This window comes from Alosa pseudoharengus, unplaced genomic scaffold (genome assembly GCF_046254945.1).
Source record: "Alosa pseudoharengus isolate Yale_2024_CS ecotype anadromous, Long Island Sound unplaced genomic scaffold, YU_APseudo_1.1 YU_APseudo_1.1_scf_11, whole genome shotgun sequence".
Taxonomy (NCBI): Eukaryota; Metazoa; Chordata; class Actinopteri; order Clupeiformes; family Clupeidae; genus Alosa; species Alosa pseudoharengus.
In genome coordinates, this window is record NW_027468576.1 from 28,222,610 (window position 1) to 28,248,821 (window position 26,212).

The 26,212-nt window shown below is 38.2% G+C and overlaps 1 protein-coding gene across 1 annotated transcript; it reads right to left on the reverse strand.

Moving 5' to 3' along the window:
* malt2 (MALT paracaspase 2) lies at positions 1–26,105 on the reverse strand. The gene is made up of 17 exons (XM_076278683.1): positions 25,791–26,105; positions 24,814–24,985; positions 24,099–24,265; positions 23,468–23,601; positions 23,128–23,278; positions 22,846–23,030; positions 22,595–22,691; positions 22,452–22,487; positions 22,047–22,088; positions 21,517–21,720; positions 21,077–21,254; positions 20,818–20,892; positions 20,597–20,724; positions 19,350–19,496; positions 1,004–1,161; positions 739–876; positions 1–641 (listed from the first exon to the last, which is right to left on the reverse strand). The coding sequence occupies exons 2-17, from the start codon at positions 24,948–24,950 to the stop codon at positions 204–206; spliced, it is 2,415 nt and encodes an 804-aa protein (XP_076134798.1). The 5' UTR covers positions 24,951–24,985; positions 25,791–26,105; the 3' UTR covers positions 1–203.
* Positions 26,106–26,212: the final 107 nt, after the last annotated feature.

Here is a 26,212-nt window from a genome sequence, read left to right on the forward strand (position 1 = left end):
TTTGTTATGTAATTTTTATTCAGTCGACGGTTTTGTAAAATCTTTTCTGAACTAAAGCAAAATATACTCTTAGTAAGGTTTATCAGCACACAAATGTCATCAGTCACCAATGTCTATCCTCTTCAAATAATAACAATTTTACCAAAAATATATGACTACACAGCTATATGTAGAAAAACTAAGATCGTCTTCATCCATCAGCACTACAAGGAATGAAAATTCTGCATATTGCTAAAACTGTATGTGACGTCCTCCACACGAGCGTAGGGAAGGCTTTTGGTTGCAGTGTAAGGTGGGCAGTCATCAGTGTCAAGATTCTCTTCTGGCAAATTCACTTTAGTTGAGGATGACCCTTCTGAAGGCTCCCCTACATTAGAGTAGTAGGACCAGCTTGTGGAAGCTGATTGACTGGAGGTCTCAGAGGGATCACATAGGCCTTGGAGGAACGTGGCTGACTCCAATAGGCTTGTTGACTGAAAATCAAAAGAGGACGATGAGGAACAATTGGCCAAACGTGGCTCATGGAGATTCAGTTTGGATACCAGAGGTTTGCCAATGGAGACAGTTTGTATTTCTTGAACCTCCTCCTCCTCCAGGTTTAAGTATTGGTAGTGAAGACAAACTGTAAATGTCAGCTCTTTCTGTAATGAGAAAATGTCACAGATATGTCAAATTTAAGCCAAAACATGGTGAAACCATAGAAAATAATTGATCTTAAATTCAAATATAGCTTATGACCTTTAGTCTCTGCAGTGCTTTGAGACGGGTATATAGCTTTGGGACTTCGGGTTGTGGCAGACAATCTATTGTAAATAATAAACTCCCAGCTTCCTGCAAAGTCTCTTGATTTGTGTGTTTGAGGTCTATCTCAAGGTCCTGATACAAAAAAAGACAATTATGATAAACGGTGAACATGGCTTTACCCATTGGGTTGGTGTAAAATCCATGGATTTAAAACTCTAAATAAAAAGCTGCAATACATCAATAATATTATCAATGTCACCTCAGAGAAGTCAGACAGTTGGGCAGAGCAGTGTTCTATATCCTTGGGCTTGTCTAATATCCGGGTATAGATGATCATTATGTTGGAGAACTCAGCTGCAAACCCCAGCTGCACCTTCACACCACACTTAAACTCTAATGTCCGGCTCTCTGGCAGAACTGTTGGGGGAATGGCAATCAATCAATCTCATTCAGCTTCATTTATACAACACTTTCTAAAACGGGCATTTCAGATGAACTCAAAATTGTAAACCAAAAGAGATAACAAGTGCATCAAACTCCCTTCAAAGACCAAACAGAATTCATCTCAGTTGTTAAAGGGACACCAGGCAACGTTTTCGTATTAATTACTCATCTTCGTAAGTCGGTATATGGTTAAATGACTCATTACAGGGCGAATGAAGACTCTTTCGCCTGCCCCTACTGCCTGTAGGAAGAATATCCCGCTTGCAAGTTCAGTGTATCGTACCCGCCGACCGAAGCAGGATCAGTTTACATCCTGCATCCACAGCACAGAGGCAGGCTAACGAAACGCTAGCGATTGTTGCAAACGTGTGTATAATGGCAGAGCCGGCGAAGAAGCAGCGAAAACCCTTGACGGAAGATGCAAAGAAAAGGAAAAGAGCTTCAGACCGAGCGAGGGGGAGTTTCGTAGAGAAAAAGCATCAGGCTTGCCTGGTGTCCCTTTAAAGTTAAAAGTTAAAGTTGACTGATATTTAGCTTTTATCCAAACTCACAACAGTGGGCTCCACCACGCCCACATTTTATATTTAAAAAAACAAACACCTGTCATTCTTCACGTTGGCATTTACAGCCTTATTTATCTCCTATTAAGACCAAGATTTCTAATATTGACATCAGTTGTTCTGTACCAGTACCAGAAACAATAATAGTAATAACTAGAAAAGCATTTCCTGAAGGAAATACAGTGCATGAAAATGCAAAAATATGATGAGTTCATATGTTATTATTATTTGCTTGGTAGATAAGGTTTAATATAGTTGGAATGACTGAACAGTTAAATAGGTTGATAATTACATTACATTACATTACATTACATTACATTACATTACATTTGGCTGACGCATTTTTAGCCAAAGCGACTAACAACATGGTAAGCAGTTTAAGTTTTAGAGCATTTCTCAACAATATTAGGACAATTTAAAAAAACATTAGAGTACAGTAAGAATAAGTGCATCAGTGAGTGCTGTTTTTAACAGTTACGTGTCAGTTTAAGACGGCTGGTGAGTGCTAGGATCAGCAAGACTTGTTGTAAGTGTTGCTATGAGAGGAGATGTTCTCTAAAGAGCTGGGTCTTCAGGAGTTTTTTGAAAATGGAGAGGGATGTCCCTGCCCTTGTCGGAACTGGCAGTGTGTTCCACCAGCGAGGAACAACAGATGAGAAAAGTTTGGATTGGCCTGAGCGTACCGGAGGTAGAGCTAGACGTCGTTCGTCTGAGGAGCGCAGCGGTCTGGAGGTAGCGTATATCTGTATGAAGGCATTCAAGTAGGTGGGAGCAGAACCGGAGACTACTTTGTAGGCAAGCGTTAGAGCCTTGAATTTGATGCGGGCCGCCATAGGTAGCCAATGTAGCTGGATGAGTAGCGGGGTAACATGTGCCCTCTTGGGTTGGTTGTAGACCAGGCGCGCCGCCGCGTTCTGGATCATCTGAAGTGGTTTCACTGCGCAGGCTGGGAGACCTGTCAGGAGGGCGTTGCAGTAGTCGAGTCGTGAGATAACTATTGCCTGAACCAGAAGTTGGGTGGCATCTTGATTTAAGTAAGTCCTGATTTTCCGTATATTGTAGAGTGCGAAACGGCATGACCGGGCGACTGAGGCAACATGATCTGAGAAGTTTAGTTGGTTGTCGAGAACAACTCCTAGATTTCTTGCAGTCCTGGTAGGTGAAACAGACAGAGAGTCAAATTTGATGTTGATGTCGTGGTGTATGGTAGGTTTAGCTGGGAGGACCAGCAGTTCAGTCTTTGAGAGGTTCAGCTGGAGGTGGTGTGCCTTCATCCATGTAGCTATGTCTGAGAGGCAATCCGAGATCCGTGCTGAAACCAAGGGGTCATCAGGTGGAAAGGACAGATAGAGCTGTGTGTCGTCTGCATAGCAGTGGTATGAGAAGCCATGCGAACGGATAATCTGTCCCAAGGAGGTGGTGTAGATAGCAAAGAGAAGGGGGCCCAGTACTGAGCCCTGGGGGACCCCTGTGGTGAGATGGTGAGGTGCAGATAGCTGACCAAGCCATGATACGTTAAACGAGCGTCCTGTGAGGTAGGATTCAAACCAGGAGAGAGCAGAACCGGAGATTCCCATGTTAGCGAGTATAGAGAGAAGGATGCGGTGATTAACCGTGTCAAAGGCAGCCGATAAGTCAAGCAGAATGAGTACTGATGACCGAGCGGTCGCCCTGGCTTCTTTTAAGGCTTCTGTTACAGACAGCAGAGCCGTTTCGGTAGAGTGGCCGCTTTTGAACCCAGACTGATTTGGATCCAGAAGGTTGTTCTGTGAAAGGAAGTCAGAGACCTGTTTGGAGACTGCTCGTTCAATGCCTTTGGATAAGAAAGGCAGGAGTGAGACAGGGCGGTAGTTCTCCACTTGAGCAGGGTTGAGAGAAGCTTTCTTAAGTAACGGTGTTACCCGGGCCATTTTGAACGCTGTTGGAAATGTGCCGGAGGTTAGCGAGGCATTGATCACGTGTGTGATAGCTGGTGCGATGGTCGGGCTGATGGACTGAAGTAGGCTCGTAGGTATAGGGTCCAGCGAGCATGTGGTAGGACGGCTGCATGTCAGGAGTCTAGATACTTCATTCTCGGAGAGAGGCGTGAATGCTGAAAAAGATGATCTAGCAGTCCCTAGAGGTTGTAGGAGTGCGGTATCTGAGTCCGATGCGTTGAGTGGGCATGTAGAGAATTGACTGCTGATTGCCGCCACTTTGTTTGTAAAAAAGGAGGCGAGGGTATCTGCAGTAAGGCTGGATGGAGGAGGAGGCATCTGAGGGTTGAGTAGCGATTTGAAGGTTGAAAAAAGTGTTCGAGTGTCTGTAGCACTATTGATTTTGTCATTGTAGAAAGCCGTCTTAGCAGCAGTGATGCTGGCTGAGAAGGAGGCCAGGAGTGTCTGGTAGTTTTTGAGGTCATCAGTTAGTTTGGATTTGTGCCATTTCCTCTCCGCGGCTCTGAGTCTGGTGCGCTGCGATCGGAGGGTATCATTTAGCCATGGATGAGAGTGTTTGGATCGATCGAGCTGGCCTTGTGGTAAGAGGGCACAGCTCGTCTAGACACGAGCTCAGTGTGGAGCAGAGCGAGTCTGTGGCCTCATTAACCTCCAAAGAGGAGAAGGTGTTGAGTGGAGGTAGACCGGAGGCAACCACAGAGGAAAAGTGCGTTGGAGACAGGTTCCGGATGTTGCGGCGGAACGTGACCATCGGCTGAGGAGCCGGAGGCTGTTCTGTCAGGCTGACGTTGAACTGGATGAAGAAGTGGTCAGAAAGATGGAGAGGCGTCACCGTGAGGGTGTCTGTGCTGCAGTTCCGAGTGAAGATCAAGTCAAGCTCTTTGCCAGCTTTGTGTGTCGGTGGGCTTTGAACCAGTTTGAGGTCAAAGGAGTGGATCAGGGCCAAAAAGTCCGCTGAGCCTGGGGCATCTAAGTGGATGTTGATATCGCCGAGAAGAAGAAGCGGACAGTCATGCTCAGGGATGGAGGACAGCAGAGTGTCAAGTTCATCCAAAAAGTCGCCTAGTTGGCCTGGAGGGCGGTAGATCACCAGCACGTAGAGTTTTGCTGGGGCGATCACTGTGATGGCATGGAATTCGAATGAGACATATTTGTTTGAAGGCAGTAGCGGGGTGAATTTCCATTTGTTGGAGATCAGCAGGCCCGTCCCACCTCCTCGTCCGGATGGACGAGGGGTGTGGGATAGTGTAAGGTTAGTGGAGAGTGCAGCCGGGGTGGCTGTGTTCTCTGGTTTGATCCAAGTCTCAGTGAGAGCAAGGAGTTCCAACGAAAGGTGGTTGGCATAGCCAGCTATGAAGTCCGTTTTGTTGACTGCGGATTGACAGTTCCACAAGCCCATGGAGAAAGAGGTTTCTGTAGGTGAGGACCGTTTAAGTTGCTGTAGGTTAAGGCGATTTCTGCTCCTTTTGGCATGATGCCGTTTTCTGCGATGGCCGGTGATAACAGATATGGTGGAATGGCACATTTTTGCCTTTGTCGGCGCCTGTGCTCGGTGAACTTGCACAGGTAAACTTGCTTGTCTTGACCGCGTCCGTCTTAAACGAGTACGGCTGAAACGAGGGCTGACGTTTACGCTGACGCTTCAGCTACAGCCTCTATTGTTATGCTGACAGGAATTGCCTGCAGCTGTCCTTGTGTCTCACTAATGATGAATCAGCGTAGACCGCCCTCTGACGTTCGCACAGCTTAGATTGTTCAAAAGGGTGTTAATTACTGTCAACTGAAAGTCCGCTCGCTCACACCGACCGAAACTCGCAGTTTCAAGTAGCCTCCTCCCTCAGCTGTTTCCAAACGCCCACAGTCCAATTGTAAACAATTGGAGAGGATTGGCCAGTAGTAGCCTATGTGTTCTTCCTTTCTCTCTCCCAACTCACTGCAGTTGTTGTCTGATTACCTGAGAGGTGCTCCGATATTATAAGGAGCTAGTCACGTCTGATCCCGCCCTCTGACGTTCGCACAGCTTAGATTGTTCAAAAGGGTGTTAATTACTGTCAACTGAAAGTCCGCTCGCTCACACCGACCGAAACTCGCAGTTTCAAGTAGCCTCCTCCCTCAGCTGTTTCCAAACGCCCACAGTCCAATTGTAAACAATTGGAGAGGATTGGCCAGTAGTAGCCTATGTGTTCTTCCTTTCTCTCTCCCAACTCACTGCAGTTGTTGTCTGATTACCTGAGAGGTGCTCCGATATTATAAGGAGCTAGTCACGTCTGATCCCGCCCTCTGACGTTCGCACAGCTTAGATTGTTCAAAAGGGTGTTAATTACTGTCAACTGAAAGTCCGCTCGCTCACACCGACCGAAACTCGCAGTTTCAAGTAGCCTCCTCCCTCAGCTGTTTCCAAACGCCCACAGTCCAATTGTAAACAATTGGAGAGGATTGGCCAATTGGCCAATTGAAATGGTTAAATTATTTAGGCAGATAGTTGACGATAACTAACAGTTGGAATGGCTCCAATGTTTGCTAGCAGTTATGTTAACAAAGATAATAATATTAACCAAATGACTTAGCTAACCTAGCTAATAATTTTGATTAGTTATGCTAACTATGCTAATTAGCATGCTATCATGTTAGCATGCTAACTATGCTAACCATGTGACTTAGCTAACTTCGCTAATCATTTTTAGCAGTTTTACTAAAAATGCTAACTAACATGCTAACTATGCTAACCATGTTACTTAGCTAACTTAGCTAATCATTTTTAGCAGTTTTGCTAAAAATGTTAACTAGCATGCTAACATGTTAGCATTCTAACTATGCTAACCATGTGACTTAGCTAACTTCGCTAATCATTTTTAGTAGTTATGTTAACTATGCTAACTAGCATGTTAACATGTTAGCATGCTAACTATGCTAACCATGTGACTTAGCTAATCATTTTTAACAGTTTTGCTAAAAATGCTAACTAGCATGCTAACTAGCATGCTAACATGCTAGTATGCTAACATGCTAACTATGCTAACCATGCTAACTAGCTACAGTGGGTAGGAGTCATAGTTGATGACAAGTAACAGTTACAATGGCTGAACAGTTAAAAAGTTCAGTAGTTTAAAGGGTTAAATTGTTTAACAGTGAAATATTGTAGTGAGGACTTTTATTTTGAAACAGTTTTTGGCAGAGGAAGCAGTTGGACAGGATGTGTAGTCTTAATAGGGCCAGTTTGTATGCTTAAAGCCTGAGACTGGCAGTTGATGCAGCCGGCCCGAACACCTGCCATAGGATTCTAATTGCTTAACGGCCGTATTGTGATGTCATAATCATAATGTTAAGTCAATGGGGAAATTTTGATTAGTTTTTAATTAATAGTTTAAAAAGTATAAAAGTTACAAAGTTGAAAAATACAAAGCTCACATGTCCTAAGTAAGACCTACGTAACATAGTTTGAATGAAGTTTCTACGTTAAACGGTTGAAGCTGCATTAAGTGCGTTAGAAGAAGAATAATAACTAGAAAAGCATTTCCTGAAGGAAATACAGTGCATGAAAATGCAAAAATATGATGAGTTCATATGGTTAAATTATTTGCTTGGTAGATAAGGTTTACTATAGTTGGAATGACTGAACAGTTAAATAGGTTGATAATTGAAATGGTTAAATTATTTAGGCAGATAGTTGACGATAACTAACAGTTGGAATGGCTCCAATGTTTGCTAGTAGTTATGCTAACTATGTTAAAGATAATAATGTTAACCAAGTAACTATGCTAACTAGCATGCTAACAATATTAAAATGTTAACTATGCTAACCATATGACTTAGCTAACCTAGCTAATAATTTTTATTAGTTATGATAACTATGCTAATTAGCATGCTAACATGCTAATTATGTTAACCATGTGACTTAGCTAACTTCGCTAATCATTTTTAATAGTAATGCTAACTAGCATGCTAACATGCTAGCATGCTAACTATGCTAACCATGTGACTTAGCTAACTTAGCTAATCATTTTTAGCAGTTTTATAAAAAATGCTAACTAGCATGCTAACATGTTAGCATGCTAACTATGCTAACCATGTGACTTAGCTAACTTAGCTAATCATTTTTAGCAGTTTTGCAAAAAATGCTAACTAGCATGTTAACATGCTAGCATGCTAACTATGCTAACCATGTGACTTAGCTTACTTAGCTAATCATTTTTAGCAGTTTTGTAAAAAATGCTAACTAGCATGCTAACATGCTAACTATGCTAACCATGTGACTTAGCTAACTTAGCTAATCATTTTTAGCAATTTTGTAAAAAATGCTAACTAGCATGCTAACATGCTAGCATGCTAACTATGCTAACCATGTGACTTAGCTAACTTAGCTAATCATTTTTAGCAGTTTTGTAAAAAATGCTAACTAGCATGCTAACATGCTAACATGCTAGCATGCTAACTATGCTAACCATGCTAACTAGCTACAGTGGGTAGGAGTCATAGTTGATGACAAGTAACAGTTACAATGGCTGAACAGTTAAAAAGTTCAGTAGTTTAAAGGGTTAAATTGTTTAACAGTGAAATATTGTAGTGAGGACTTTTATTTTGAAACAGTTTTTGGCAGAGGAAGCAGTTGGACAGGATGTGTAGTCTTAATAGGGCCAGTTTGTATGCTTAAAGCCTGAGACTGGCAGTTGAAACAGGTGGCCCGAACACCTGCCGTAGGATTCTAATTGCTTAACGGCCGTATTGTGATGTCATAATCATAATGTTAAGTCAATGGGGAAATTTTGATTCGTTTTTAATTAATAGTTTAAAAAGTATAAAAGTTACAAAGTTGAAAAATACAAAGCTCACATGTCCTAAGTAAGACCTACGTAACATAGTTTGAATGAAGTTTCTACGTTAAACGGTTGAAGCTGCATTAAGTGCGTTAGAAGAAGAATAATAATAACTAGAAAAGCATTTCCTGAAGGAAATACAGTGCATGAAAATGCAAAAAATATGATGTAAAATATCATACAGAGTAAAAACAAACTATATTGGTTGCTAGGTAGATGAGGTTTAATATAGTTGGAGTGACTGAACAGTTAAATAGGTGGATAGTTTATATGGTTAAATGATTTGCTTGGAAGATAAGGTTTAATATAGTTGGAATGATTGAACGGTTAAATAGGTGGACAATACTTAACTTAGTTAACTTAGCTAATGCATTTTTAGTAGTTAGCAATGCTAACATGCTAACTATGTTAACCATGTGACTTAGCTAATCTAGCTTATCATTTTTAGCAGTTTTGCTAACTATGCTAACTAGCATGCTAACATGTTAACATGCTAACTATGCTAACCATGTGACTTAGCTAACTTAGCTAATCATTTTTAGCAGTTTTGTAAAAAATGCTAACTAGCATGCTAACATGCTAGCATGCTAACTATGCTAACCATGTGACTTAGCTAACTTAGCTATCATTTTTAGCAGTTTTGTAAAAAATGCTAACTAGCATGCTAACATGCTAGCATGCTAACTATGCTAACCATGTGACTTAGCTAACTTAGCTAATCATTTTTAGCAGTTTTGTAAAAAATGCTAACTAGCATGCTAACATGTTAGCATGCTAACTATGCTAACCATGTGACTTAGCTAACTTAGCTAATCATTTTTAGCAGTTTTGTAAAAAATGCTAACTAGCATGCTAACATGCTAGCATGCTAACATGCTAGCATGCTAACTATGCTAACCATGCTAACTAGCTACAGTGGGTAGGAGTCATAGTTGATGACAAGTAACAGTTACAATGGCTGAACAGTTAAAAAGTTCAGTAGTTTAAAGGGTTAAATTGTTTAACAGTGAAATATTGTAGTGAGGACTTTTATTTTGAAACAGTTTTTGGCAGAGGAAGCAGTTGAACAGGATGTGTAGTCTTAATAGGGCCAGTTTGTATGCTTTAAAGCCTGAGACTGGCAGTTGATGCAGGTGGCCCGAACACCTGCCATAGGATTCTAATTGCTTAACGGCTCTATTGTGATGTCATCAGCCCATGTTAAGTCTATGGGGAAATTTTGATTAGTTTTTAATTAATAGTTTAAAAAGTATAAAAGTTACAAAGTTGAAAAATACAAAGCTCACATGTCCTAAGTAAGACCTACGTAACATAGTTTGAATGAAGTTTCTACGTTAAACGGTTGAAGCTGCATTAAGTGCGTTAGAAGAAGAATAATAATAATAATAATAAAATGCCTTGGAATAACAGTACAGTGCATTTTCATGCACTGTAATAATAAAATGCCTTGGAATAACAGTACAGTGCATTTTCATGCACTGTAATAACTAGAAAAGCATTTCCTGAAGGAAATACAGTGCATGAAAATGCAAAAAATATGATGTAAAATATCATACAGAGTAAAAACAAACTATATTGGTTGCTAGGTAGATGAGGTTTAATATAGTTGGAGTGACTGAACAGTTAAATAGGTGGATAGTTTATATGGTTAAATGATTTGCTTGGTAGATAAGGTTTAATATAGTTGGAATGATTGAACGGTTAAATAGGTGGATAAAACTTAACTTAGTTAACTTAGCTAATGTTTTCATATTTAGTAGTTATGCTAACTAGCACTATGTTAACCATGTGACTTAGCTAACCTAGCTAATCATTTTTAGCAGTTTTGTTAACTATGCTAACTAGCATGCTAACATGCTAGCATGCTAACTATGCTAACCATGTGACTTAGCTAACCTAGCTAATCATTTTTAACAGTTTTGCTAAAAATGCTAACTAGCATGCTAACATGCTAGCATGCTAACTATGTTAACCATGTGACTTAGCTAACTTAGCTAATCGTTTTTAGCAGTTTTGCAAAAAATGCTAACTAGCATGCTAACATGTTAGCATGCTAACTATGCTAACCATGTGACTTAGCTAACTTAGCTAATCATTTTTAGCAGTTTTGCAAAAAATGCTAACTAGCATGCTAACATGCTAGCATGCTAACTATGTTAACCATGCTAACTAGCGACAGTGGGTAGGAGTCATAGTTGATGACAAGTAACAGTTACAATGGCTGAACAGTTAAAAAGTTCAGTAGTTTAAAGGGTTAAATTGTTTAACAGTGAAATATTGTAGTGAGGACTTTTATTTTGAAACAGTTTTTGGCAGAGGAAGCAGTTGAACAGGATGTGTAGTCTTAATAGGGCCAGTTTGTATGCTTAAAGCCTGAGACTGGCAGTTGATGCTGGTGGCCTGGCCACCTGGCCTAGGATTCTAATTGCTTAACGGCAGTCTTAATAGAGCCATATTTATTGTATGCTTAAAGCCTCAGACAGAGTATATAGTTTAAAAGTTAAATGTAGATAGTGTAATGGATGTTGATAGACAGAAAGTTGAATGGATGTTGATAGGCAGATTGTTTAATGGATGTTGATGGATAGTTTAATGGGTGGATGAGTGAATGGTTTGAAGAGGATGAATGGATAGAAAGTTGGATGAAATGTGTCTTATATCCTTGTAGAATGGAGAGACAAAGAGAGTTTGTCTAGTTCAGTAGAAAGCAGTTGATACAGGTGCAATCAGTTGAACTGATTCTTTGATGGGGCCTAGATGAGCAGCTGGAAGATGATACCAGGTGCAAATCAAGTTAATTAGTCCATTGTGATGTCATCAGCCCATGTTAAGTCTATGGGGAAATTTTGAGTAGTTTTTAATTAATAGTTTAAAAAGTATAAAAGTTACAAAGATGAAAAATACAAAGCCCACATGTCATAAGTAAGACCTACGCAACGCAGTTTGAATGAAGTTTCTACGTTAAACGGTTGAAGCTGCATTAACTGCGTTAGAAGAAGAAGAATAATAATAAGAAGAAGAAGAAGCCTAGGAAGAACAGTAGAGTGCATTTTCATGCACTCTAACTAGAAAAGCATTTCCTGAAGGAAATACAGTGCATGAAAATGCAAAAAATATGATGTAAAATATCATACAGAGTAAAAACAAACTATATTGGTTGCTAGGTAGATGAGGTTTAATATAGTTGGAGTGACTGAACAGTTAAATAGGTGGATAGTTTATATGGTTAAATGATTTGCTTGGAAGATAAGGTTTAATAAAGTTGGAATGATTGAACGGTTAAATAGGTGGACAATACTTAACTTAGTTAACTTAGCTAATGCATTTTTAGTAGTTAGCAATGCTAACATGCTAACTATGTTAACCATGTGACTTAGCTAATCTAGCTAATCATTTTTAGCAGTTTTGCTAACTATGCTAACTAGCATGCTAACATGTTAGCATGCTAACTATGTTAGCATGCTAACTATGCTAACCATGTGACTTAGCTAATCATTTTTAGTAGTTTTGTAAAAAATGCTAACTAGCATGTTAACATGTTAGCATGCTAACTATGCTAACCATATGACTTAGCTAACTTAGCTAATCATTTTTAGCAGTTTTGTAAAAAATGCTAACTAGCATGCTAACATGTTAGCATGCTAACTATGCTAACCATGTGACTTAGCTAACTTAGCTAATCATTTTTAGCAGTTTTGTAAAAAATGCTAACTAGCATGCTAACATGTTAGCATGCTAACTATGCTAACCATGTGACTTAGCTAACTTAGCTAATCATTTTTAGCAGTTTTGTAAAAAATGCTAACTAGCATGCTAACATGCTAGCATGCTAACATGCTAGCATGCTAACTATGCTAACCATGCTAACTAGCTACAGTGGGTAGGAGTCATAGTTGATGACAAGTAACAGTTACAATGGCTGAACAGTTAAAAAGTTCAGTAGTTTAAAGGGTTAAATTGTTTAACAGTGAAATATTGTAGTGAGGACTTTTATTTTGAAACAGTTTTTGGCAGAGGAAGCAGTTGAACAGGATGTGTAGTCTTAATAGGGCCAGTTTGTATGCTTAAAGCCTGAGACTGGCAGTTGAAACAGGTGGCCCGAACACCTGCCATAGGATTCTAATTGCTTAACGGCCGTATTGTGATGTCATAATCATAATGTTAAGTCAATGGGGAAATTTTGATTAGTTTTTAATTAATAGTTTAAAAAGTATAAAAGTTACAAAGTTGAAAAATACAAAGCTCACATGTCCTAATTAAGACCTACGTAACATAGTTTGAATGAAGTTTCTACGTTAAACGGTTGAAGCTGCATTAAGTGCGTTAGAAGAAGAATAATAATAATAATAATAACTAGAAAAGCATTTCCTGAAGGAAATACAGTGCATGAAAATGCAAAAATATGATGAGTTCATATGGTTAAATTATTTGCTTGGTAGATAAGGTTTAATATAGTTGGAATGACTGAACAGTTAAATAGGTTAATAATTGAAATGGTTAAATTATTTAGGCAGATAGTTGACGATAACTAACAGTTAGAATGGCTCCAATGTTTGCTAGTAGTTATGCTAACTATGTTAATAAAGATAATAATTTTAACCAAGTTACTATGCTAACTAGCATGCTAACAATGTTAAAATGTTAACTATGCTAACCATATGACTTAGCTAACCTAGCTAATCATTTTTATTAGTTATGATAACTATGCTAATTAGCATGCTAACATGTTAATTATATTAACCATGTGACTTAGCTAACTTAGCTAATCATTTTTAGCAGTTTTATAAAAAATGCTAACTAGCATGCTAACATGTTAGCATGCTAACTATGCTAACCATGTGACTTAGCTAATCATTTTTAGCAGTTTTATAAAAAATGCTAACTAGCATGCTAACATGCTAGCATGTTAACTATGCTAACCATGTGACTTAGCTAACTTAGCTAATCATTTTTAGCAGTTTTGCTAAAAATGCTAACCAGCATGCTAACATGCTAACTATGCTAACCATGTGACTTAGCTAACTGAGCTAATCATTTTTAGCAGTTTTCAAAAAAATGCTAACTAACATGCTAACATGCTAGCATGCTAACTATGCTAACCATGTGACTTAGCTAACTGAGCTAATCATTTTTAGCAGTTTTGTAAAAAATGCTAACTAGCATGTTAACTATGCTAACCATATTACTTAGCTAACATAGCTAATCATTTTTAGCAGTTTTGCTAAAAATGCTAACTAGCATGCTAACATGTTAGCATGCTAACTATGCTAACCATGTGACTTAGCTAACTTAGCTAATCGTTTTTAGCAGTTTTGCTAAAAATGCTAACTAGCATGCTAACATGCTAACTATGCTAACCATGTGACTTAGCTAACTGAGCTAATCATTTTTAGCAGTTTTCTAAAAAATGCTAACTAACATGCTAACATGCTAGCATGCTAACTATGCTAACCATGTGACTTAGCTAACTGAGCTAATCATTTTTAGCAGTTTTGTAAAAAATGCTAACTAGCATGTTAACTATGCTAACCATATTACTTAGCTAACATAGCTAATCATTTTTAGCAGTTTTGCTAAAAATGCTAACTAGCATGCTAACATGTTAGCATGCTAACTATGCTAACCATGTGACTTAGCTAACTTAGCTAATCGTTTTTAGCAGTTTTGCTAAAAATGCTAACTAGCATGCTAACATGCTAGCATGCTAACTATGCTAACCAAGTTACTTAGCTAACTTAGCTAACTAGCTACAGTGGGTAGGAGTCATAGTTGATGACAAGTAACAGTTACAATGGCTGAACAGTTAAAAAGTTCAGTAGTTTAAAGGGTTAAATTGTTTAACAGTGAAATATTGTAGTGAGGACTTTTATTTTGAAACAGTTTTTGGCAGAGGAAGCAGTTGAACAGGATGTGTAGTCTTAATAGGGCCAGTTTGTATGCTTAAAGCCTGAGAATGGCAGTTGGGCCAGCTGGCCTGAACACCTGCCATAAGATTCTAATTGCTGTGATGTCATAAAGGGCAATGTTAAGTCAATGGGAAAATTTTGATAGTTTTTAATTAATAGTTTAAAAAGTATAAAAGTTACAAAGTTGAAAAATACAAAGCCCACATGTCCTAATTAAGACCTACGCGTCAATGTTTGAATGAAGTTTCTACGTTAAACGGTTGAAGCTGCATTAACTGCGTTAGAAGAAGAGGAATAATAAGAATAAGAAGCCTAGGAAGAACAGTACAGTGCATTTTCATGCACTGTAACTAGAAAAGCATTTCCTGAAGGAAATACAGTGCATGAAAATGCAAAAATATGATGAGTTCATATGGTTAAATTATTTGCTTGGTAGATAAGGTTTAATATAGTTGGAATGACTGAACAGTTAAATAGGTTGATAATTGAAATGGTTAAATTATTTAGGCAGATAGTTGACGATAACTAACAGTTGGAATGGCTCCAATTTTTGCTAGCAGTTATGCTATCTATGTTAACAAAGATAATAATGTTAACCAAGTTACTATGCTAACTAACATGCTAACAATGTTAAAATGTTAACTATGCTAACCATATGACTTAGCTAACTTCGCTAATCATTTTTAGTAGTTATGCTAACATGTTAGCATGCTAACTATGCTAACCATGTGACTTAGCTAACTTAGCTGATCATTTTTAGCAGTTTTGTAAAAAATGCTAACTAGCATGCTAACATGTTAGCATGCTAACTATGCTAACCACATGACTTAGCTAACTTAGCTAATCATTTTTAGCAGTTTTACTAAAAATGCTAACTAGCATGCTAACATGCTAGCATGCTAACTATGCTAACCATATGACTTAGCTAACTTAGCTAATCATTTTTTGCAGTTTTACTAAAAATGCTAACTAGCATGCTAACATGCTAGCATGCTAACTATGCTAACCATGTGACTTAGCTAACTTAGCTAATCATTTTTAGCAGTTTTGCTAAAAATGCTAACTAGCATGCTAACATGCTAGCATGCTAACTATGCTAACCATGTGACTTAGCTAACTTAGCTAATCATTTTTAGCAGTTTTGCTAAAAATGCTAACTAGCATGCTAACTAGCATGCTAACATGCTAGCGTGTTAACTATGCTAACCATGTGACTTAGCTAACTTAGCTAATCATTTTTAGTAGTTTTGTAAAAAATGCTAACTAGCATGCTAACATGCTAGCATGCTAACTATGCTAACCATGAGACTTGGCTAACTTCACTAATCATTTTTAGCAGTTTTGTAAAAAATGCTAACTAGCATGCTAACATGCTAGCATGCTAACTATGCTAACCATGTGACTTAGCTAACTTAGCTAATCATTTTTAGCAGTTTTGTAAAAAATGCTAACTAGCATGCTAACATGTTAGCATGCTAACTATGCTAACCATGTGACTTAGCTAACTTACCTAATCATTTTTAGCAGTTTTGTAAAAAATGCTAACTAGCATGCTAACATGCTAGCATGCTAACTATGCTAACCATGCTAACTAGCTACAGTGGGTAGGAGTAGTCATAGTTGATGACAAGTAACAGTTACAATGGCTGAACAGTTAAAAAGTTCAGTAGTTTAAAGGGTTAAATTGTTTAACAGTGAAATATTGTAGTGAGGACTTTTATTTTGAAACAGTTTTTGGCAGAGGAAGCAGTTGGACAGGATGTGTAGTCTTAATAGGGCCAGTTTGTATGCTTAAAGCCTGAGACTGGCAGTTGATGCAGCTGGCCCGAACACCTGCCATAGGATTCTAATTGCTTAACGGCCGTATTGTGATGTCATAATCATAATGTTAAGTCAATGGGGAAATTTTGATTAGTTTTTAATTAATAGTTTAAAAAGTATAAAAGTTACAAAGTTGAAAAATACAAAGCTCACATGTCCTAAGTAAGACCTACGTAACATAGTTTGAATGAAGTTTCTACGTTAAACGGTTGAAGCTGCATTAGCTGCGTTAGAAGAAGAATAATAATAATAATAACTAGAAAAGCATTTCCTGAAGGAAATACAGTGCATGAAAATGCAAAAATATGATGAGTTCATATGGTTAAATTATTTGCTTGGTAGATAAGGTTTACTATAGTTGGAATGACTGAACAGTTAAATAGGTTGATAATTTAAATGGTTAAATTATTTAGGCAGATAGTTGATGATAACTAACAGTTGGAATGGCTCCAATGTTTGCTAGTAGTTATGCTAACTATGTTAAAGATAATAATGCTAACCAAGTAACTACGCTAACTAGCATGCTAACAATATTAAAATGTTAACTATGCTAACCATATGACTTAGCTAACCTAGCTAATAATTTGTATTAGTTATGATAACTATGCTAATTAACATGCTAACATGCTAATTATGTTAACCATGTGACTTAGCTAATCATTTTTAACAGTTTTGCAAAAAATGCTAACTAGCATGCTAACATGTTAGCATGCTAACTATGCTAACCATGTGACTTAGCTAACTTAGCTAATCATTTTTAGCAGTTTTGTAAAAAATGCTAACTAGCATGCTAACATGCTAGCATGCTAACTATGCTAACCATGTGACTTAGCTAACTTAGCTAATCATTTTTAGCAGTTTTGCTAAAAATGCTAACTAGCATGCTAACATGCTAGCATGCTAACATGCTAACATGCTAACATGCTAACATGCTAACTATGCTAACCATGCTAACTAGCTACAGTGGGTAAGAGTCATAGTTGATGACAAGTAACAGTTACAATGGCTGAACAGTTAAAAAGTTCAGTAGTTTAAAGGGTTAAATTGTTTAACAGTGAAATATTGTAGTGAGGACTTTTATTTTGAAAGTTTTCGGCAGAGGAAGCAGTTGAACAGGATGTGTAGTCTTAATAGGGCCAGTTTGTATGCTTAAAGCCTGAGAATGGCAGTTGATGCAGGTGGCCCGAACACCTGCCATAGGATTCTAATTGCTTAACGGCCGTATTGTGATGTCATAATCTAATGTTAAGTCAATGGGGAAATTTTGATAGTTTTTAATTAATAGTTTAAAAAGTATAAAAGTTACAAAGATGAAAAATACAAAGCCCACATGTCCTAATTAAGACCTACGCGGCAATGTTTGAATGAAGTTTCTACGTTAAACGGTTGAAGCTGCATTAACTGCGTTAGAAGAAGAAGAATAATCAGAAGAATAAGAAGAAAAAGCCTTGGAATAACAGTACAGTGCATTTTCATGCACTGTAATAAAATGCCTTGGAATAACAGTACAGTGCATTTTCATGCACTGTAATAACTAGAAAAGCATTTCCTGAAGGAAATACAGTGCATGAAAATGCAAAAATAGCATGCTAATAATGTTAAAATGCTAACAATGTTAACCATGAGACTTAGCTTACCTAGCTAATCATTTTTAGTAGTTTTGCAAAAAATGCTAACTAGCATGCTAACATGCTAGCATGCTAACTATGTGACTTAGCTAACTTAGCTAATCATTTTTAGGAGTTTTGCAAAAAATGCTAACTAGCATGCTAACATGCTAGCATGCTAACTATGCTAACCATGTGACTTAGCTAACTTAGCTAATCATTTTTAGCAATTTTGTAAAAAATGCTAACTAGCATGCTAACATGCTAGCATGCTAACTATGCTAACCATGTGACTTAGCTAACTTAGCTAATCATTTTTAGCAATTTTGTAAAAAATGCTAACTAGCATGCTAACATGCTAGCATGCTAACTATGCTAACCATGTGACTTAGCTAACTTAGCTAATCATTTTTAGCAGTTTTGCAAACAATGCTAACTAGCATGCTAACATGCTAACATGCTAACTATGCTAACTATGCTAACCATGCTAACTAGCTACAGTGGGTAGGAGTCATAGTTGATGACAAGTAACAGTTACAATGGCTGAACAGTTAAAAAGTTCAGTAGTTTAAAGGGTTAAATTGTTTAACAGTGAAATATTGTAGTGAGGACTTTTATTTTGAAACAGTTTTTGGCAGAGGAAGCAGTTGGACAGGATGTGTAGTCTTAATAGGGCCAGTTTGTATGCTTAAAGCCTGAGACTGGCAGTTGATGCAGCTGGCCCGAACACCTGCCATAGGATTCTTGCTTAACGGCAGTCTTAATAGAGCCATATTGTATGCTTAAAGCCTGAGACAGAGTATATAGTTTAAAAGTTAAATGTAGATAGTGTAATGGATGTTGATAGACAGAAAGTTGAATGGATGTTGATAGGCAGATTGTTTAATGGATGTTGATGGATAGTTTAATGGGTGGATGAGTGAATGGTTTGAAGAGGATGAATGGATAGAAAGTTGGAGGAAATGTGTCTTATATCCTTGTAGAATGGAGAGACAGAGAGAGTTGGTCTAGTTCAGTAGAAAGCAGTTGATACAGGTGCAATCAGTTGAACTGATTCTTTGATGGGGCCTAGATGAGCAGCTGGAAGATGATACCAGGTGCAAATAAAGTTAATTAGTCCATTGTGATGTCATCAGCCCATGTTAAGTCTATGGGGAAATTTTGAGCAGTTTTTAATTAATAGTTTAAAAAGTATAAAAGTTACAAAGATGAAAAATACAAAGCCCACATGTCATAAGTAAGACCTACGCAACGCAGCTGCATTAACTGCGTTAGAAGAAGAAGAAGAAGAAGAAGAAGAAGAAGAAGAAGAAGCCTAGGAAGAACAGTAGAGTGCATTTTCATGCACTCTAAGAAGCCTAGGAAGAACAGTAGAGTGCATTTTCATGCATTTTATTTATAATGCACTTTTCATCATAGATCTCAAAGTCTCAAAGCAACAGACAAACTTGACTATAACAACACATTCTCTATAACAACACTATTTCCCATGAATTGTGTAGTTTTGAGGCCTCACCATGAGCGATAGCCCATTGCAGGTTGCGCGCTGAAGTAACAGGGCAGTCAGTGCTCTGGATTTTGTCTGTCAGCGCTCGGCGTTCTGACAGATTACTTCGTAGCTCCAGGGCCTGCCGACCACGTGTGATTCTACACTGGCCCATGTCTGCTCGGACAAACGCAGAAAATGTTGTACAGTTTTTATCACAATGCATATCATCAAGTATTATATATATCAAGTATTTCCTCTTTTCTAGCCCTCGAACCAGCTCTTTTACAGTTGTGCCTGAAAGTGTTGGTACCCTCCCACAAAACAAATTTAAAACCCTCATTCATCATTGTTTATTCCATGTTTAAATGCAAATTAGGCTTAGATTTTGACTTCTTTTAACAAAATATTTTAAATAATAAATCAAATGAAAATGGAATTGACAAAAATACACTTCACCTAATAGTGAGTTGCACAATCTTTAGAAGCAATAACTTCCAACAAAGGCTTTCTGTAGATCTGGGGTGCGTTTCCCAAAACCATAGTTGCTAACCTGTTAGCAACTTAGTTGGTTGGCAATGGGAAATTGCATTGCAACCAACAAAGTTGCTTACTTAGTTAGCAAATATGGTTTTGGGAAACGCGCCCCTGAATGAAAGCCATGACCTGCGACTGAGTTTTCTGACACTAGGCTGTATGTTTCGCTCCAGGATGTCCATAGGTTTTGAGATTTCATCGTACCATGCACAGATTCAAGTTTAAATAGGCTATATGACTGAATGAAAGCTCAAATACACATGTAACACTAATCAAGGTGAAATAGTTCGTTTTAAATGTCACTACAATCCAATAATGTATCATATTTTTTAATGTACTAATGTGTCTGGGCCATTTTAGAAAGTCCATGTAAAAAAAGCATTTTTTCAATAATCTGTAACGGTACCAACAAATTCAGCCACAACCCTAGTTTTCACTAATTTGTTCTTACTCCTTGTTAGATAGATTTTATTGACTAGCAAATCTGGGTGTTTGACACTAATCTGCCCCCCCACCCCAAAGCTGGATATAAAAAACAATACAACAGCACAATACATCTTTAAAGGCACATTATGTAGGCTTACCTGCAAAATATATGCCAAGGACTTGCATCCTTACTTTCTTGAAAATCTGACTAATGTAGGCTACTAGGATAAACACCCAGAACTCTAATTCTTAAAATGAAGAGGTCTATAAGAGGTCTATAAGAGTTATGTCATCTTGAGGACAGGACTTCTTACCCTCGGCCACTCTGTCCAGCATTACAGTGACCTTCTCATCCTCCATAAGTCTTTTCTTCAGATAGCTTATGAAAATGCCATTGGACAGATCATCTTTATTCACCTCATATGCCTCAGCATCCACACACCTGCAATTGAGCTAGTATTAAAATAATAGACATATAGACCTATCCTATTCTGAGTACAAACAGAATGGTCGTAAATAATATAGAGAGACTTACGTAGCATAACCAAACACTATATTTGCTGTCACCTTACGAGGATCAGGTTGGGGTATGGTTTCATCATTTAAGTTCCTTGAAGCACACAGACCACATGCATTTTTCACATAAGATGTTTATGAGGTGCCAAGTGTAACATGCCTTATTTCATGGACAGAATACTTTTTGTGCTACAAAATGCATACAATCATTATGAAACCATGTAAAGTCGTAATACTTTTTGTTTTTAAATGAATTTAAAAAGTAATGGAAGCTCTACCTTTTGCGACACATGTCCAACAGAAAGACATTAAGACCAGTATCCCGCGCCTGCATTCGCTGTAGCACCTCTTGAACCCACAAACAGTGCTTTGAGGTGTAGGAGGCTGGAGCATCAATGGGCACCATGAAACTATTACCATAGTTCTCATAACCATGGCCAGCAAAGTAGAGAAGCCCTGGGAGATGGGGAAGCAAGAGTTGCCTTTGTTTAACATCTAATGTTTAGTATGCAGGGGAAAGCTACATTTAAGATGCAATGAATAAATGATTAAATGTATTACAAATGGCAATACTTTGATGAATCTGAATTATTAATGTAAAACAAACATAACCTCTCAAACACAGAACAAGGGCATAACAGACAAACAAACAACAAATGACCTTCAGTATTATTGACTTTACATAAAGTATATGAGCACAAGAGAAAAGAACTCCCACCATAGACACCATGACCAAGCAACAGGAGGAACTCCGTCACAGCACTGTGCATCTCCTGCCAGTCCAGATCCAGCAAGGATACAACCTTGAAGTCCAGTTGGCGGAGCAGGTTTGTTAGTTCATGCACATCAGCCATAGGTGCACGAAGCTGGCGGTGGTGAAGGTAGTTCATGTTGCCCATTAGGAGAGCAACCTTGTCTGTGGCTGAGGGGCAGGATGGAGATCATTATATGAAGAAAGCCATGCTCAGTGGCTTACAGAGAGGCTACACCAGGCGCGTAACTGAAGCGTTATGTTCGCAACGCATAAAATCCATTTTAGATGAATGGTCTATTTTTTTCGACCGTATGCGCCTGGTGTGGTGGTATCACGTCTGGTGTAGCTACTTCCATCGATTATAGTGGAAGCTAATTGTTTCAGCAGACGCAACGCGAACGGAATGCTTCAGTTAAGTGCCTGGTGTAGCTCAGTCCTTAGCCATGACAAGACTTATGTTGTGGTTTCTAAGAATATGATTGGGAAGACCTTACCATAGAAGCAGCTAGACTGCCTAGTTGGCCCTATGGAGATATCTGTAAAATGACAAAAAAATAATTCCTTGCATGAAAAATACTGCTTGAAAGTACATTTAACCTATCTATGTCATTTGATCATGAGATGTGTTTGGCAGTATAATAACACAACTGTAAAATGAAATTAAATGGCAGCATTTCTCAACATATATTTTCCTCCTTGGGCAAAAACAGACAACAGAACTGTTTATTCGTTGCTGAAGTGGAAGCATTCAACAAAAATACATAATCATTATTGTCTGCTTTCTGCTACCATGCAGTTAGTACTTGAAGTTAGGATATGAAGTCATATCAATGCAAATTCAAACAAAATTTTGTCAGAGGGAGCCTGACACATGATTGCACCAAAATAAAATGACATACCTTCATCATCTGACTTCCAGTGGGTATCACTTGGTCCTGAAAAACATCACCATGAATCATTAAAACAATCAACTTTCAGGCACTTTGCATGAGTAACTTCCTTAATTAATAAGAACCAAAATATGAATTATCATGGCGATTACCAATGTTTATGTTGACCTCTTCACTCTTGATTTCATGGTAAAAGTTGAAGACTCGACAATAGTACCTTCCTCTATCTGCTGTTGTTACACATGGTATCTGTGAAAGTCAACAGTTACTTTAGCTAACACCAATTAGATTTCAATGTGGAAAGTAGTAACATAAATTGACATACTACAGAATTCCTACAGAAAATTGGATAATATGGTTATACACAACATTTAATCAACAAAGATGATAAAACATAACTCACCTTCAGATTGGGTTTCATTGCGTTTTCTAGAGCTGTTCTGTTACGGTACCACTGGAATTGAGGAGGAGGATTTCCCTCGGCTAAACACTGAAGGAGGAGGCCATCTCCTTCAGATAGTGTCTGCTGCCTTGGCTGACAAGTGATTCGCAATCCACTTGTCGAAGGAAACATGGTACTACTAGTCTCTGAAATAAAAATGGAAGCTTGTTATGTTAATATATATTTACTTGTAAATGGCATTGAAGTGGCATATTTGAATTAAATGGTTTTCTGTAAAATTACCTGAGCTGGAGTTGCCTGACCGGACTACACGCACATGTGCCCAGTTGGAGAAGATAAACTTTTCCCCATGGTTAACACGGCAGATATAGTGGCCCTGCTGAGCCACCGTGAGGAAAGGCACAACTAGATCAGGGTCACATCCGCCTGGGATCTGTAGAACACAGACAAAACTATTCCTCAATGTCATTTCAGGATTCCATCTGCAATATTTTAGTCAGCTATCCTTTAGTTTTCTTCAGCTCAAACTCTTTCCTCTTTATACAACATTAACAGTGTTTTTTTTTTCCAGAGCAGCAGAACACAGAATGATGCTCATATGATTGTTATATGTGCTTCTCACCTCCTCTTTGCCTCTGAACCACTGGTAGCCAAGACTAGGTGGGCCAGAGGCCTTGCAGCTCAGCACCACACTGCTCCCCTCTTGGGCCTGCTGTGTCTGGGGCTGCACTGTGATATGAATCTGGATCTGCTCCACTGTCAACCACAAACAGAGTTGCATAGCAAAACTACTATAAGGGTAATTATCTTTAACCTAAATCTCACTTAAGATTACTTACTCACTAAATCCCACTTTATATTATGCTACAGGAAATTACTATTATCTAATGACACATGATTATATCGCATCATCAGCCAGTAGTTGAGGATGACATCTGAGATAAAAAAAACGATGCTTCAACAACTGAAAAAAAGCAGAACCTTCCTGTGCAAACTTCTACAGGAAGTGCTATGTGCTGTCTAGCAAATCACAATAGAAACAGGGAACTATTTTGGATCTTCTCAAAGGCCATGGAGTTCCTCTGAGCTACACTACCACAACACTTAGTATGACCTTACCCAAGCAAAATAGAGGTGGCATCTACAAACCAGCGAATGGCAAACGCCAGGAAATCCGTGTTCGTCTTAAACCATAAAAGTGAAGTAGTATGTTTATCATCTAACCGTACAGTAATGAGTGGTAGTGGAAGTACCTGCAGCGGTGAGATATTCCACTGCCTCATGATGCTCCATCTTCCGGAGGCACTGCAGGAGAAAGCCCAAGGTGCAGCCACGATCTTTCAGCATGCCAAGGAGAAAGCGTCCTGAACTGCCAGTGCAGTTCAAGACCTGGAGCGAGCAATTGGTCAGCTCACTTTCGCTGTAGTGAAAGCAAGCCATTGTGTCATCATCAACATTCTTTACTCCCTAGGTTTTATTAGATATCATTAATTATAGTGTGCACAAGGGTTAGCAGACGGACAAAAGAAACATGCATTTATAGAAACAGGTCTGGTATAATACATAGGCTACATTTGACAAAGGCTACATTTGACAAATATATGCATGTAGGAATTGTGTTCTTTAGAGAGGCTTAAGACAATATTCATGGAAAATGGTGACATACACTGGTCAGTAATTATGATGTGTGGTCAGTAGTCTACAGTCAGTAGAAATGGATGCAAACACAATCTACATACACTGGTCAGTAATTATGATGTGTGGTCAGTACAGTCTACAGTCAGTAGAAATTAATGCAAACACAATCTACATACACTGGTCAGTAATGATGTGTGGTTAGTACAGTCTACAGTCAGTAGAAATGACTGCAAACACAATCTACATACACTGGTCAGTAATTATGATGTGTGGTCAGTACAGTCTACAGTCAGTAGAAATGAATACAAACACAATCTTAACTTTCTGTACCTGCAGCGGAAGCGTGGCTGATCCGTGGCAGCTTTAGCCAGCTGTTTCCACCCACACTTGGCATTGTCCAGCAGGACAGCAAGTCTATTGAGTTCGGTTTCATTCAGTGTCCCCACACCCCGGTTCCAGTCAGCCATGCCTCTCACTCATTGACTTTTCAGTCTTTCCTAGACTGTGAATATTTACAAATATTTACAAAACATAGCCTAATGTAAACTAGGGACAAACCATTAAAGTTTTACTTATGTCATGAATTGTGGCAATAATTAACAGATGAAATAGTCTAATCAAATTAGGCATACAAGATAGTCAAATTCCTGAAAAGAAGTAAAATGAATAGCCTAATTTAAGGTAGGCTACACAGTAGGCTATGACTACGTTACATATTAATCATCCTTTTAGTAGCCTATTCAGTTAAGAATGCTTTATAATACACCTTCTGTGTGATTGCATTGATTAAAAACCTACAATAAACCGCCTTTATCTGAGTCCAAGATCAGGTTTTATGAGTGGATGTTTTTGCAATAGCCCATGTAATATCAAACATTACAACATCTGGTATGAGTTCATCTCAAACTGTGACAATAACAAAATAATACCTGTTACAAAAGATTACATGTTAAATTCTTCTAAAAACCTATCTTTAATTAAATTTACATTTAAACAGGCTATGAATTCATTCTGTGCATGCCTCTATGACACCGCAGAGATGTTGGTCAACTTGTTACCGGTAGCATATGTCCTATATCTTAAGTAAACAATAATTTAGAAAACATTTCCAGTTGGGGTAGCAGCCCAACCTATGGTTTGCTTGGTTTCGATTGGGAAATGTATTAAAGCGTATATAACCTCAATATTAACAGCAGTTACTATTAGGATCTATAGCAGATACAAAAGACAAATTCTCCATGGCCTATAAAATCTGACAACTAGGCTATTATCAAGGTATTGAGCTCCACTAACTCATGAAATCTTACCTGCGCACAGGCGAACTTCCGGGAAATGTAGCCCACTGCTTTACAATCGCGAGTGTTCAACCACCCTCACAAATCCTGTCTGGCATTTAAAGACTGTAGTTTTTGAAAAAGATTCTGTCCATCAATGTAGTAAAACATCAATTAGTCAAACCTATTTGCATTTATATTAGTTGTTCATTGTAGCCTAGGCTAATTCAGAAAGGCTACCAGAACTAGCAGAGCGTCAAAAATGATTCTGTCGTTCTTTTTGTGGTTGTTTCCTCTTCACCCCTTTCATTTGCATGCACGTCTCCATTTCCCCATTTAAAAATGACTGGTTTACTTTCACTCTCAACAGACATCTTCCTACCACGCAAGCTACCTAGATGAGGGCGTTCCGTCTGACATGTCACCACCCTTACTCACTCGCATTGTTGAAGTAG